The 15,024-nt window shown below is 55.0% G+C and overlaps 1 protein-coding gene across 1 annotated transcript in view; it reads left to right on the top strand.

Annotated features, from left to right (window-relative positions):
* The first annotated feature begins 561 nt into the window (after positions 1-561).
* Positions 562-15,024, top strand: part of MEGF8 (multiple EGF like domains 8) — a 41,800-nt gene continuing 27,337 nt past the window's right edge. The window contains exons 1-12 of the mRNA XM_079800007.1: positions 562-1,486; positions 7,235-7,398; positions 7,630-7,836; positions 8,637-8,817; positions 8,900-8,988; positions 9,481-9,896; positions 10,313-10,458; positions 10,580-10,702; positions 12,682-12,836; positions 13,146-13,265; positions 13,640-13,784; positions 13,858-14,021. Of these exons, the coding sequence (XP_079656133.1) occupies positions 1,300-1,486; positions 7,235-7,398; positions 7,630-7,836; positions 8,637-8,817; positions 8,900-8,988; positions 9,481-9,896; positions 10,313-10,458; positions 10,580-10,702; positions 12,682-12,836; positions 13,146-13,265; positions 13,640-13,784; positions 13,858-14,021 (2,097 nt within the window). The 5' untranslated portion in view covers positions 562-1,299. The remainder of the gene's footprint in view (positions 1,487-7,234; positions 7,399-7,629; positions 7,837-8,636; positions 8,818-8,899; positions 8,989-9,480; positions 9,897-10,312; positions 10,459-10,579; positions 10,703-12,681; positions 12,837-13,145; positions 13,266-13,639; positions 13,785-13,857; positions 14,022-15,024) is intronic.

The following is a 15,024-nucleotide window of genomic DNA, read 5'->3' as shown; positions in this document are numbered from 1 at the left end:
TGAGCAAGAACCGTTCCAGGCTCGGGACCTTAGTGTGTCCATCTGTGAAACGGCCTTTTGGGAGAGGCCTGCATAACCTGACCTTTATGTTGACCCAGCACCCGAAAATACGAATCATTTAGTCGTCGTACTGCACCTCTCTTATTTTTTAAAAAATATATACTTTATTGATTATTTTTTTTATTTTTTTACATAGAGGAAGGGAGAGGGAGAGTCAGAAACATCCATCAGCTGCCTCCCGCACCCCCCGCACCCCCACTGGGGACGTGCCCGCAACCAAGGTACATGCCCTTGACCTGAATCTAACCCGGGACCCCTCAGTCTGCAGGCCGACGCTTTATCCACTGAGCCAAACCGGCCAGGGCCTCTCTTATTTTTGCCTTCTCTTCCCCAGGCAGAGGTAGAGGCGCCCTCCAGTGGCAGATACTTTGCTCAGGCATCTACACCCCGAGTTTGGGTTACAATTTTAGCATTGCGCATGTGCAATTCTCTCTTTTTTCACAGGCCAGGACGTTCTATGCTGCGCATGCGTCCGGGTACGAATGGGCGGGGAAGTTTCCGGAAGTCGCTTTTGTGGAGGGTAGGGTTTGGTGTTCCGCAGTCCTCCCACGGCCGCTCTGACCTTAGGCTCCGCGACTTCTCGCCTCCTCTCCCAACCCCCGGTCCTCCCCCGGCGGCCGCTCGGCCCCGCCCCCTCGCCCACCCAGCGACCTTCCCGGGGCCGCTCTGGCTCGGGAGTCCCCTCGTCTCTGTGATCGGGCCTATCCGGCTCCGGAGGGAGGCGCGGGTGGGTGAGCCAGGGCGTGAGTCTTGCGTTCCAGGCCCGAGCCCGTGAGGACGGGCTCCGCCCCCGCCTGGAGTCTCTCCCGGACCGGCCCGGCCCGGCCCGGCCCGCACCCTCTGTGGAGGCCCTCGTCCGGCTGTAGGGCCCCTCGCCTCAGGGGGACCCACCCATTTCTAAGGTCCGTTTTGGCCTGCAGCGGTCCGCGTCTGTAATTGCCGGACATCGTGTATGGGGCCAGCCAGCCTATGGGGGCCTGTGTCTATAAGGGACTCCCACGGTCCCTAGGGGTCGGCCCTGTCCATAGCAACCCCATTTACCGGGCCTATCATGGGTCTATAGGGTCCACCTTTCGACTCCCAGAGCCCGTCCACAGAGGCAGTTCCCTTCACGGGAACTGCGACTCCTGGGCCTCCCCGGTCTGCCAGGCCATGTCCCGTCCATAGGGGTCGCATTTTCCGGGCCTCGCATCGGTGGAGGGTCCGTGCCATCTGTAAGGGTCAGCGCTGGAGGCGGCGATGGCCCTGGGCCGGGCTCTGGCCGCCGTGCTGGCTCTGTGTTTGGCCATGCTGGGGCCGCTGTCCCCTGGGGCCCGGGCGGGGGACTGCAAGGGGCAGCGGCAAGTGCTGCGGGAGGCCCCAGGCTTCGTGACGGACGGTGCGGGCAACTACAGCGTCAATGGCAATTGCGAGTGGCTCATCGAGGGTGAGTGGGGCAGTGCGGGTCACACACCCAGTCATTTGCTAATTCATTCATTTGCGAACTCATTCATCCATTCACCACATCCCGAGAGTCCTTTGCTGTGCCAGGTCCTTTGCTCTGAAAAGCAGCCCACCTGTGCCCGGCCCTGCAAGGCCTTGAATCTGGCGGGGGAGCTGTACCCAGACTCAGATGGACAGTTACAAGCTAGGGGCATCAATATGGGTATTCTGAGTAATTGTTAGAAACCCAGGCTCTGAGCCCAACCATCTTGCTTCAAATTTGGGTTCCACTGGTAACGAGTTTTGTAAATTTGGGAAGGTTGTTTCTTTTTCTGAGATTCAGCGTCCCCTCCCCCAAGTGGGGATAATAATAGTGCTTCGTGCTGCTCCGCTCCCTCATAGGGTTGTTGGAATGAAATGAGAACAGGTTTTTAACATGCCTGGCAAGGAGTAAATGCTCAGTACGTGATACTAGGATTTATTACTGTTGTCATTTTTAAAGCATCAGTAAAAAGCATTTCTTTCAATCATTCATGTGCCAGATATGATATTTGCTACTGAGACATAGCAGAGACCAAGGCAGTCCCAGAAGTCCCTGATGACTTGAGGCTTGGGATTCAGGGGGGGGGGCGGGGGAGGGGGGAGACAGACACATTACTAGTCAGTCCAGAGCAGTTGGTACTGTGATGGAGGAACCCCACAGGTATGGGGGGTCCTAGAGGAGGTGCCTGGCCTGGGGACCAGGGAGAACAGAGGGCTTCCTAGAGGAGGTGTCTGAGCTGAGAACTAAAGGACCAACAGGAATCAGGAGGAGGAGGAAGAGGGAACAGCCTGCGCAAGGGCCCCAGCCCTATCCTCATGGGCTTCCAGTCCAGTGGGGGAAACAAACTTACCCTCAAGGAGAGAGAAGCCCAGAGAAAATGTCTGACTTAGTTTGGGCAATAGCTGAGACCAGAGGCATGTGTAGGAGGGAAGCATAAGGGCATTCCCGGCAAGGAGAACAGCCCATACAAAGGCCTGGATGCAGGAGGCTATGCTGCTTTTGAGGAGGTAGAAATGCAGTGTGTAGAATGCAGAATACAAGACAAACCATGAGCCAGAAGCTGAGGATTGAGGGGAGGCAGAGGGTATAGGACCTTGTGATTTTGAACTGTGTCCTTAGGGCAGTAGGGAGGTGGAAGAGAAGTCCAGGGAGGCTTACCTTGGCGTGGATGTAGGAGCTGGCCTCCCAGGAGAGGTGGGGATCCCCCAGAGGAGGTCCTGGGGAAGGCCAGAGGTGCAACAGGGCCTGGGTCGTGTAGGGCCTCTGTTTGTGGGCTGTGGAGCTTGGTCTTTACCCTGAAGCACTGGGGAGCCATGGAGGGGTTTTCTTTTCTTTTTAAAAAAATATATATTGATTTCAGAGAGGAAGGGAGAGGGAGAGAGAAATATCAATGATGAGAGAGAATCATTTATAGGCTGCCTTCTGCACGTCCACTACTGGGGATCGAGCTTACAACCTGGGCATGTGCCCTTGACCGGAATGGAACCTGGGACTCTTTAGTCTATAGCCTACGCCTATCCACTGAGCCAAACCTGCTAGGTCCATGCAGTGGTTTTCAACAGGGGAAGGACATGATCTAATTTATGTTTGATATGTTATTTATCTATGGCTGCTGTGTGGGGTATGGATGAAGCATGTTTCTTGGGCATGTGTGTCTGTCCCTAGCTTTGGGGGCTATTTCTGTCTCGGGGGTGTGTGTGTGTGTGTGTATGAGAACAGAATGGGAAGTGTGTGTATGTTTTGGGGGTATATGACAACCTCTGGCCTTGAAGAGCCCCAGCCTGTTTGGGGACACGGTGAGCCCAGATCCGAGACAGAAGGAGGTACAGGGTTGGGTAGAGGAGCCTGTAAGGGAGTGAGAGGACACTGCTGGGGATCAGAGAGGAGAAGCCACTGGAGCAGGGTTCTGAAGCATGCATAGGAGTTTACTGGATAAGAAAAGGGAGCAGCCTCTATGAAGACAAAGAAGAGGCTGGTGTCTTAGGAGCCACATGTAGGTGTTTCTGGTCTGGCTGGCCTGTTAGCTGAAAGGTGAGGAGGGCACCAGAAGCAGGGGAAGAAGGGCCCTGAGTGGCACTCAGACCAGCTTGGCTTTGCTCTTGGGATGGCAGGGGAGCTATAGAAGGATTTTGAGTAGGAGTGGGACTTGGCTCTCAAGCCAGGTGGGGGCAAACTGGGAACCTGGTGTGCTAGTCTTGCAGGAGAGGATGAGTTCTGACTTGGGTAGGAAACTAAGGAGGTGGAGAAGTGAGGAGAGCACTGAGAGATGTTTGTGAAGTTTCACCAATGAGACTTGGGGACCAACTGGCTGGATGTTGGGGTAGGGAGGAGTCTGGGAGACTTCCAGATCCCCTTTGATCTCCCATTCTTCCCAAGGCCTATCACCTCTGAAACCTCCTAGCTGTTAAAGAAATAAGCCACATTTTATTGTGCCGTCCTCATGAATAAGAGGCTTTTGCTTTTGAAAAGCAGGGGGTTTTGTGGTTGGGTCTCTTCTAGATGGCATGGGTGTTGGGCCCATGTTGGGTGGAAACAGGAGACCTTGAACTTAGGGAGGAACTTGGGGAAGGCAGATGGTGAGCCTGCCCCTGGCAGGCACTTAACAAAGATGTACTTGTTTTGAGCTTTATAGTTTGGTTGAGGCTGGTAAGACTGGGAGTTCTTGTCTGGTCTGGCTGAACGGTCTGCGTTCCCAGACCATGGCTCGGGGTCTGTTGTGATGTTGTCCGGGGCTCTGGTCATAGCCTGAGGAGAGCTGCCAACGTCATTATTTTGTCTTTTGTGCATTTCCTCATTCTTTCATCCAGCATTTCCCAAGCCCTTGCTCTGTGCTGGGCACTGTCAGGGAGGGAACCCAAGATGAGTTAGATCCAGGCCCTGCCCTGTGGGCCTCCTCGGCTGCAGGGGAGACAGACCTAGCTACAGATGGTCCTGGCCCAGGAGAATGAAGGTTATAATGGGAAGTGAGAACCCTTAAGAGGGGTACCTAATCCAGCCAGGGGGTATCAGGGAAGGCTTTCTGGAGGAGATGGGGAGACTGCAGGCAGGCAGGGAGAATGTGCTTCAGACAGAGGGAGAAGCATGTGCAAAGGCCCAACACCTGGTGGAGCTGCAAGCGGTGGGGTGATGTGAGGCCAGGTGAGACTTCAGATGTCAGGTTAGAGAGCTGGATTTTCTCCTGAGAATGGTGGGAGCCATGGAGTGCTTTTGAGCAGGGAAGGGCCAGGGCCAGATGTTGAGTTGGGAAGATCACTCAGAGATCCATGTCAGGGCAAGATGGAAGGCTGAGAGGCTAGGAAGGAGACTGATCAGTGGTTCCGGTGAGAGCACAAGCCCTGGGCTGGCACATTAGAGTCACCATTTCGAATCTCCACTCTGGCCTTAGTGGGTGGGGAAACATCCCCATTTTACATGCAGGAAACTGAGGCTCAGAGAGCCCATGGCACTGGCCCAAGATCACACAGCCAGTGAGTACTCTGTGAACATCTCCAGTATGCAGCTGGCTCTTCCCGCAGGCATGGTGGAAGGGGCTGGCCAGGGTCTTCCAGCAGGTCAGGCACAGAGCTGGAACCCAAGTCTAGTTTCCCTAGCTCAGAAGACTTCCATGAGCTCTTAGTGTGAGAGGTGGGATGAGAGCCTTCTGGAACCAGGACCTGGCAGAGCAAGAATCTTGGCAGTACTAGAAGCAGCAGCACTGAGGAGCGCTAGGCCCCATTGAGCCCTTTCTGTGCATTATCGCCCCTCACGCAGGCACAGCCATGTGTCAGCTGGGGCTGCGGTCATCTGAGCACTCACTCACCTGGGCTGGGCATCCAGGAATCCGGCTCAGGGCTGAGAGTTGATGCTGGCTGTCAGCTGAAAGTCAGCTGGGATGCCTACAGGTGGCCGCTTCATGTGGCTTTTGCTTTTTAATTTTTTTTTAATATATATTTTATTGATTTATTACAGTGAGGAAGAGAGAGGAGGGATAGAGAGTTAGAAACATCGATGAGAGAGAAACATCGACGAGCTGCCTCTTGCACACCCCCTACTGGGGATGTGCCCGCAACCAAGGTACATGCCCTTGACCGGAATCGAACCTGGGACCTTTCAGTCCGCAGGCCGACGCTCTATCCACTGAGCCAAACCGGTCTCGGCTGGCTTTGGCTTTTTAAAGTGTGACAGCTCTGTTCTGAGCAGGAGCATTCCATACTGCTCAGGCAGAAGCTGCAGAGTTTCCTCTGCTCTAGCCTCGGAAGCCCCAGAATGCCACTTTTGCTGCTTTGTTGGTCAAACTCGTCTCTGAGGCTCTCCCCAGATAGAAAGGGCAGACCTCGCCTTCACCTCTCCATGGGAGGAGTGGCCAGGAGGCGTGAATCCACCACAGTACCGTTATGTCCTCACTTTACAGATGAAGAAACCTATCCAGAGAGGTTCGGTGGCGTGCTCAAGGTCACATAGCTAGTAACTCATAAGTGGCAGAGCCAAGATTTGAGTCCCGGCAATCTGGTTCGAGTCTGTGCCCTCAGGTACCACAGTAACAGAGAGGCGAGACCCTGGGTGGGGCGGAGAAGAGCTGTGGTGTCTAAGGTTCAGCCTGTGTCCAAGGGGAAGGAATCAGCCTCTTCCCTAGGAACTCTATTCGGCTTGGAACTGGGACGTTCACAGAGGTCCCTTTCCATCTGGGAGTGTGCCTCTCTGCTTGGGCCTGGGCCCCATCCCCCAGGCGGGGGGGGGGGGGGTGTCCAACGTTCAAGAGTAAATGAGTGTGGAATCTAATGAACAAAATAAACTGATCCAGAGAAATAGAAGCATAAACAGACTGCGGGATCTCAGAGGGAAGGTGGGGAGTGTGGGTGGGTAGGAAGAGAGCAACCAAAGAACTTTTATGCATTTATGCATAGCCCATGGACACAGACAATAGGGTGGTGAAGGCCTGGGGTCAGGGGTTGGGACAGGCTAGAAGGGATCAGTGGCGGGGAAAAGAGGACATATGTAACACTTTCAACAAGTTAAAAAAAAAAGGAGCCCAGCCTGCATGGCTCAGTGGTTAGGCATCGAGACCTATGAACCAGATCACAGTTCGATTCCCGGTCCGGGCACATGCCTGGGTTGCGGGCTCCGTCCCCATCAGAGTGGGTGTGGGAGGCAGCCGATCAATGTTTCACTCTCACATTGACGTTTTTCTCTCTCACCCTTCCTCTCTAAAATCAATAAAAACATCTATAAAAGCCCCGCCGGCATGGCTCAGTGGTAGAGTGTCGACCTATGAACCAGAGGTCACAGTTTGATTCCCGGTCAGGGAACATGCCCGGGTTGTGGGTTCCATCCCCTGTGTAGGGTGTGCAGGAGGCAGCTGATCAATGATTCTCTCTCATCGTTGATGTCTCTCTCTCTCTTTCCCTCTGCACTTCCTGTCTGAAATATATATTAAAAAAAAAGAAGAGTAAATGGGCTCCCTCTCTCAGCAGGTCCATTGCCCATCTGAACAGTGAGGGTGGTCAGCCCCACCTCAGGAGTCCTTTCCAGGGCTGATACTGCAGTTCCTTATCTGAGCTCTGACCTCCCTGGGCTATGAGACCAGGAGCCCCTCAAAGACAGAGCCCAGATCAGACTCATCTTTGGGTCATCTCATTATGCAGAGCAGGGTTTGGTGTTTGTGGGTGGTCTGCAGGGAGGTGTGGGGAGAGGGTTCACATCTGAGCCCGGCCCCTCTGTTTCACCGCCCAGCACCGAGTCCCCAGCACCGGATCCTGCTGGACTTCCTTTTCCTTGACACGGAGTGCACGTATGACTACCTGTTCGTGTATGACGGTGACTCCCCCCGAGGGCCCCTGCTTGCCAGTCTGAGTGGGAGCACCCGACCCCCACCCATCGAGGCTTCCTCTGGCAAGGTTGGTGGGGCTGGGCCGTGGGCTGTGGCTGGAGGATCTCAGTGCAGTGTGGGGCAAGTGGGTAGAGGCACACCGGGAGGGACAGAGAGACGGCGGAAGGGGCATCAGGCCGAAGGACAGAGGGACAGAGAAAGGTGCAGAGAGACAAAGAAAGGAGGTGGGGACCTCCAGGGGGCAGGAGTGGACCACCTCCCAGTCAGGTCCCTGAACCCTGCCCCCTTGTGCCTACAGATGCTGCTGCACCTCTTCAGCGATGCCAACTACAACCTGCTGGGCTTCAATGCCTCCTTCCGCTTCTCCCTTTGCCCTGGGGGCTGCCGCAGCCATGGGCAGTGCCGGTCCCCGGGGATGTGTGCCTGCGAGCCAGGTTGGGGGGGCCCTGACTGTGGCCTGCAGGAGTGTTCAGCCTACTGTGGCAGCCATGGCACCTGTGCCTCGGTGAGCCTGCCCCCCCGGGCCCTGACCTGTGACCATACCTGCTGCTCCCCTCTCCTGATCCGACTGCCCTTGTCTGACTCCCATTGCCCCTCCACCCTCTGCCGTGACCCTGACCCCACACCAGCGACCCTGCTCTCATCCACAGTACTGTCCTCTCATTCCGGATTTCACCCTCCCTGCTACTCCAACCCCACCCCACCTTCACCTGGGGCCCCTCGTCTGCCCAAGCCCACTGCTGTTCTCATCTACAACTCACCTCTCACTTTGCTTCCTCTTGCCAGGCCTGACTCCATCCACCCACCCAGCCACTCAACCTGGCTTTGTTCCCCCAGCCATGACTTTGACTTTCAACCACTGACTTTGGCCCAAGACTTGCATATCCATCTTTGGGACTGGATCACGCCTTGAGCCCTACATATTTTGACTTCCCCAGATCTGAGCTCTTCTAGCTCAGACATTGACCTCCCCGTCTTTGTTCGCCCGTCTGTTTTCTTTTTGTCTGTTCTCATTTTTCCCTCTGGGTCTTTCTCTTTTTCTCTTGGTCTGTCTGCTTTTCTCCACCTCTCTGCCTCCTCTGGTATCTCTGTCACTTTTTCCCACTGTCTGTTGATTTGTCTCCTTCCTGTCTCTGTCTCTCTCCCTTCGCTTACCTGACTCTTTATTTTACCCCATTCTCTCCTTTCCTGTTCACCTCTCTCCTTCTCCCTTTCTGCTCCACGTCTCACTCTGGCTCTGGCTCTCTTCCCCCTGTCTCCCTGTCTCTCTCTCTATCCCCTGCCTTTGTGTCTCCTTCCCCATAGCCCCTGGGACCGTGCCGCTGTGAGCCCGGCTTCCTGGGACGTGCCTGTGACCTGCACCTGTGGGAGAACCAGGGGGCTGGCTGGTGGCACAATGTGAGTGCCGGGGACCCTGCCTTCCCTGCCCGTGTCGGGGCAGCTGGTGCCTTCCTGTCCCCACCAGGGCTGTTGGCCGTTTTTGGAGGTGAGTAAATGGGGGGGGGGTGTCTGGGGTCTGGAGGCCTGGCGGCCTGTGGCCAGGGCTTGAGACCATCCATCTTTCATAGGCCAGGACCTCAACAGCGCCCTGGGTGACCTCGTGCTGTATAACTTCTCTGCCAACACCTGGGAGCGCTGGGACCTGAGTCCTGCCCCGGTACGGACCCCACCTCTGCCCTGCCTGGAGGCGCCTGCCCCTCTGTCAGTCCCAGCAAGGGCCTCCCAGAGCCACCTCTTCACCCTATAGTCCCCCCAGCCTGCAGCTTGATAGGGGAACACCTACTCCTTTGTTTCGGCTTCCTATCTCAGATTTTTTTCCGTGTGTCTTGTCTCTCTCCTGGCCCATCTCTCTGACTTGTGTCTCCTTCTCTCTGGACTGTATCTCTACTTCTCTGTCATTTCTCCTCCTATTTCTGTCTCCCTGGCTCTGCCTTCCTTATTGTGTTTCTCTGTTTCTCCTCTGCTTGTATTCACACGTGTCTATCTTTATGGATCTGTCTCTCTTCTATCATTGCATTCTCTTTGTCTCACCACCTGTCTTTCTCTCTGTGTCTATCTTTGTCTCTGCATCTCTGTGTCTGTGTCTGTCATTCTGTGTGTCACCATCTGTTTTCCTCTCCATCTCTGTCTCCTCGTCTCTTCCTCACAGGCTGCCCGTCACTCCCATGTGGCTGTGGCCTGGGCCGGCTCCCTGGTGTTGATGGGCGGTGAGCTGGCCGATGGCTCCCTCACTAGCGACGTGTGGGCCTTTAGCCCACTGGGCGGGGGCCACTGGGAGCAACTGGCACCACCTGCTTCTAGTTCCGCGGGGCCGCCAGGCCTGGCAGGTCACGCAGCTGCCTTAGTGGACAACATCTGGCTCTACGTGTCTGGTGGCCGCACCCAGCACGACCTCTTCTCCTCCGGCCTCTTCCGTTTCCGCCTTGACAGCACCAGCGGGGGCTATTGGGAGCAGGTGATTCCGGCAGGTGGGCGGCCCCCCGCCGCCACCGGCCACTCCATGGTGTTTCACGCCCCATCTCGAGCCCTGCTGGTTCATGGTGGACACCGGCCCTCCACTGCCCGGTGAGTAACCTGCCCCACAACCTCTGCTCTGCAGGGCCGGGCCTGGCCCCATACCTGGGCCTTTCGTCTTTAGTGGGCTTTGCCTACCGATGGAGTCCTGTAGGCATTCAGTCACTCCTTCCTTCATTTATTCACTCATTCATGCACCCACTCAATCTCTTGGTCACTCGCTTCCCCACACACTCCCCACTGTCCATCCAACCCACCAGCCCCTGCTTGGTGTCCAGCTCTGGCTAGATTATGCAGGACCCAGATATAAGTCCAACCTGGGTCCTGCCCATAGGAGCTTCTAGTTCTGAGGGGACATAAACCCAGTTTCCGCCGGTCTCAACCCTGAGTGATGACGTACCGTTAACAGCCCAGAGGCGGGACAGAGGCCTCTCCTGCCCTGAGCCCTCCCTCTGCCGCCCCCACAGCTTCTCTGTGCGGGTGAACGCCACGGAGCTCTTCCATGTGGATCGGCGCGTGTGGACAACCCTGAAGGGCCGGGATGGGCTGCAGGGCCCACGGGAGCGAGCCTTCCACACGGCCAGTGTCCTGGGCAACTACATGGTGGTCTATGGTGAGGAGGCTTCCCGCCTGCCTGCCTGCCGGGGTCCAAAGCAGCCCTGAGCTGCGGCTCCTTGCGCGGGTGCCCCACCTCCCCCAGCCTCGCCAGCTGTGCCCCTGTCCTTCTTTCCCAGGAGGCAACGTGCACACCCATTACCAGGAGGAAAAGTGCTATGAAGATGGCATCTTCTTCTACCACCTGGGCTGCCATCAGTGGGTGTCAGGGGCTGAGCTTGCCCCGCCAGGAACGCCTGAGGGTGAGTGACGCCTCTGTTTTCCTGAGGGGCTCCTGAAGGTCACACTTCCCCCCACAGTGAGTCTGGGCTTTGGGCAAGAGCCACCTTGGTCCTTGTCGGGGTGAGCCAGACATGCTATTTGAGCCTGCTCGGGGCAAGCCTGCAACTGCAGACAGGACCAGGGCATTGTTGTCATGGAGATGGGCGGCAGTTACAGCTGCATCAGACCGAGGTTCCAGTTCAGGTTGGCCAGTTTCCAGAGGGAAATGCCCATGAAGGGGTAACTTTTCCAGGGTCACACAGTGGGCAAGGGCAAAACCAGGATGGCTGGCCCCAAGGAACTACCTGTACAGAAGCCATAATTAAAGGGGGTGTGGGGAACCTTTCGAACGCATTAGATCAGGTCCCTTCCTCACAAAGGGGCATATCATTTAGGGGACTACAGACTTCCCAGAGGCCTGTCTGTTCTCCCCACTCCGCTGAACAGAAGAGCAAGGACAGAGGAAGGGTGGGCACTGGGGAAAGGTCCCCAAGGAGCTTTGTGTAGCCATCAGGGATAAAGCCTGGGCCTGACATTGAGATCTCCCACCCAGGACTCCTCTGCCTGCCCCTCTCCCTCTTTTAGGCTCCTTTACTGGGCAGGCGAGAATGGGAGGTGTTTGCAAGTCTCTTCCTCTTCTGTAGTTTGGGATTTCCTGGACCAAGACCCAGGTGCTTACAGAGCATTCAGGTTCAGTAAGAGGGTGGGGGAGTCACCAATCACTAACCACTTACCTTCGATCAGGACTCTGGGTTGTGACAGAAATCTAACCCAACCAGCTTAAGCAAAAGGGAGAATTTCTTGGCTAACTTGAGTGAAAACTCTGGCCAGCTTCAGGTTGGGCTGGATCCAGGTGCTCACATAATGGCATTAGCCATTTCTCTCTCCAGTTCTTGGCTGAGTTCACTTCAGTCTCCAGCCAGCTTTCCTTTTGTAGATGGTCACCAGCAGCTCTTGGATGATATTTTACCCCTTTAAAATGCTCAGAGGGGCCCTGCCGGTGTGGCTAAGTTTGTTGAGCGTTGTCCCATGCGCCGAGAGGTGGAGGTTTGATTCCCAGTCAGGGCACATGCCCAGGTTGCAGGCTAGATCCCCAGTAGGGGGCATGCAGGAGGCAGCCGATCGATATATCTTTCTCAACCATATTTCTCTCTTGTTCCTTCCTAAAATTAATAAAAGCATATTTTAAAAAAATTCCCAGAGGGAAGAGAGTGTTTCCCCTGCAAGAATTGTAGGAATTGAGTTCCATCCTGAACTAATCACTGACACTGATAAGCCTGGGCTAAAGCCCCACTTTTGCCCGAAGCAGGTATGGCTTGACTTGAACCTTGTGGACTGGAAGAGGGAGAAGGTTGTTTTCTGGGGGAAAATCAGAGGCTGTCACCACAAGGGAGGCCATTGCCAGGCAGACAAAAAGCAGGTGAGAGCCAGGCAGCTCCCTAAGGGCAGAGAACACAGAATCTGAGAGACATCGAGTTTCTTGCCCAAGGCTACCCTGCTAGTCAGTAGTTGATCCATGATTTAAACCCAAGTAAATGTTAGACCCAGGATTTGAACCCAAGTTTTCTTTTACTTTTTTTAAAATATATTTTTATTGATTTCAGAGAGGAAGAGAAAGATAGAAACATCAATGATGAGAGATAATCATTGGTCGGCTGCCTCCTGCATGCCCCCTACTGGGGATCAAGCCCGCAACCCAGGCATGTGCCCTTGATTGGAATTGAACTGAGACCCTTCAGTCCGCAGGCTGACGCTCTATCCACTGAGCCAAACCAGCCAGGGCGAACCCAAGTTTTCTGACCCTAGAGATCATACTCTGTCTGAAAGGTGGCTCGTGTAGGATACGGGAGGCCAGAGGAGAGAAAGGAGAGCCAGGTGTCGTCCTCTGGGCAGGGGAGCTATGCAGGAGGGAGGGGGTTTGGGGATCCCATGTCCTTGGTGGGGGTCTGTATTCTTCTAGGCCGAGCAGCGCCTCCCAGTGGTCGGTATTCACATGTGGCAGCTGTGCTTGGTGGCAGTGTCCTGTTGGTGGCTGGTGGGTACAGTGGCCGGCCCCGTGGGGATTTGATGGCCTACAAGGTGCCCCCCTTTGTGTTCCAGGCGCCTGCCCCAGACGTGAGTATTGGGGTGATAGGGAGAGGGTGGCTGGGGAGGAGGTGGCATGGTTCCCACAGATGAGAAAGTTGGGAGTCCTTGGGATAAGTAGGGGAGTCCCTAGGTCCATAAGAGGAGGGATGTTGGTTCCCAGGTTCCGGGGAGGAGGAATGGAGGCAGAGGGGCGGTGGTTCCTGGCACTGGAAGAGGATTGGATCGGGATCCTCAAGGTGCTGAGCAGTCGGGGTTCCCTGGGATAATCAAAATGAGTGGGAATATAGGAACAGGCCTGTCTGAGGCGCCCCACCCTCCACCCCCATCTCTCCACAGTACCATTTGGACTATTGTTCCATGTACACGGACCACAGTGTCTGCTCTCGAGACCCCGAATGCAGTTGGTGTCAAGGGTCCTGCCAAGCTGCACTGCCTCCTGGGACCCCCTCGGGGGCTGTGAGTAGCTGTCCTCACACTCCCGCCTCGCACAGAGACCAGCCCTCAGTGTCTCCCTCTGCTGAAACCATGTGAAGAAGGACCCCCCCCACACACACACTCACACACGGGAGACTTGTTTCCCATCTAAGATCAGCATCCCTGATTCCTGATTGCTGACCCCTAAACTTTGACCCTTCCCCCAATCCTTTTGAACTTACCTGTACCCATATCCCCAGGCCCTGTCCTCTTCAACTTTCTCCATTCTAATTGGCTTTCAGTTCCCTTCTCCAATTTCCTGATCCGTTCTACTCCAAAACTCCTCAATCCGTAGCCCTTTCCAGATCTCATAAACCCCGGTGAACAAGGACTCCTGTCCCCTTCCTTTCCTGCAGTGTCTGGCTGCCAGCTGCCTGGGCCTGGGGCGCCTCCTGGGTGACTGCCAGGCCTGCCTGGCCTTCAGCAGCCCTGCAGCTCCTCCCCGGGGACCTGGTGCCCTGGGCTGGTGCGTGCACAATGAGAGCTGCCTCCCTCGGCCTGGTGAGTGACCAGTGGAAGTGTGGGAGGGGCAGTGCTACACCCCACACTGACCCCCCCCCTCCTGTCCTTACAGAGCAGGCCCACTGCCGAGGAGAGCAGATCTCAGGCACCGTGGGCTGGTGGGGGCCTGCACCTGTCTTCGTCACATCCCTGGAGGCCTGCGTCACCCAGAGCTTCCTGCCTGGCCTGCACCTCCTCACCTTCCAACAGCCACCCAACGCCTCCCAGCCTGACAAGGTGGGGAGCTGGGGATGGAGTGTTGAAGGGCTGGTCCTGGGGTGTTTGTTTTCCATAGATCTTTACCACTTATGTGTTTACCCTGTAAGTCTCTACTTTCAAGGGTCTGATTTTCCTTACTGAGTTAAAAACATTTTAAAAATGTTTTTAAAATTGTGGTAGCCCTGGCCCCTGTGGCTCAGTGGGCTGAGCATTGTCCCATGCACCAACAGGTCCAGGTTGTGGGCTCCATCCCCATCAGAGTAGGTGCGGCAGACAGCTGATCAATGTTTCACTCTCACATTGATGTTTTTTTCCCTCTCTCTTCCTCTCTAAAATCAATAAAAACATATTTTAAAAAGCCCAGCTAGTGTGGCTCAGTGGTAGAGCATTGACCTATGAACCAGGAGGTCATGGTTTGATTCCAGCTAGGGCATAAGTGTGACTTTTAATCATTTTTCTGTCTTGCACAAAAAGTAGTATATTATCCACACTATACTACCACATCCTTTTTTTCTTAATATATTTTTTATTGATTTTTTTTTCAATGGTAGATTTTTTGCTTTCTTTTTTTTTCTTTAATATATTTTATTGATTTTTTACAGAGAGGAAGGGAGAGGGATAGAGAGCTAGAAACATCGATGAGAGAGAAACATCGACCAGCTGCCTCCTGCGCACCCCCTACCGGGGATGTGCCCGCAACCAAGGTACATGCCCTTGACCGGAATCGAACCTGGGACCTTTCAGTCCGCAGACCGACGCTCTATCCACCGAGCCAAACCAGTTTTGGCTTTTATTGATTTTTTACAGAGAGGAAGAGAGAGAGATAGAGAGTTACAAACATCGATGAGAGAGAAACATCGATCAGCTGCCTCCCGCACACCCCCCACTGGGGATGTGCCCGCAACCAAGGTACACGCCCCTGACCAGAATCGAACCTGGGACCCTTGAGTCCGCAGGCCAACGCTCTATCCACTGAGCCAAACTGGTTAGGGCATTGCCTGATCTTTTCTAGCTCTGATGT

This window comes from Cnephaeus nilssonii, assembly GCF_951640355.1.
Source record: "Cnephaeus nilssonii genome assembly, chromosome: 20".
Taxonomy (NCBI): Eukaryota; Metazoa; Chordata; class Mammalia; order Chiroptera; family Vespertilionidae; genus Cnephaeus; species Cnephaeus nilssonii.
This window is presented reverse-complemented; position numbering and strand designations above follow the sequence as displayed.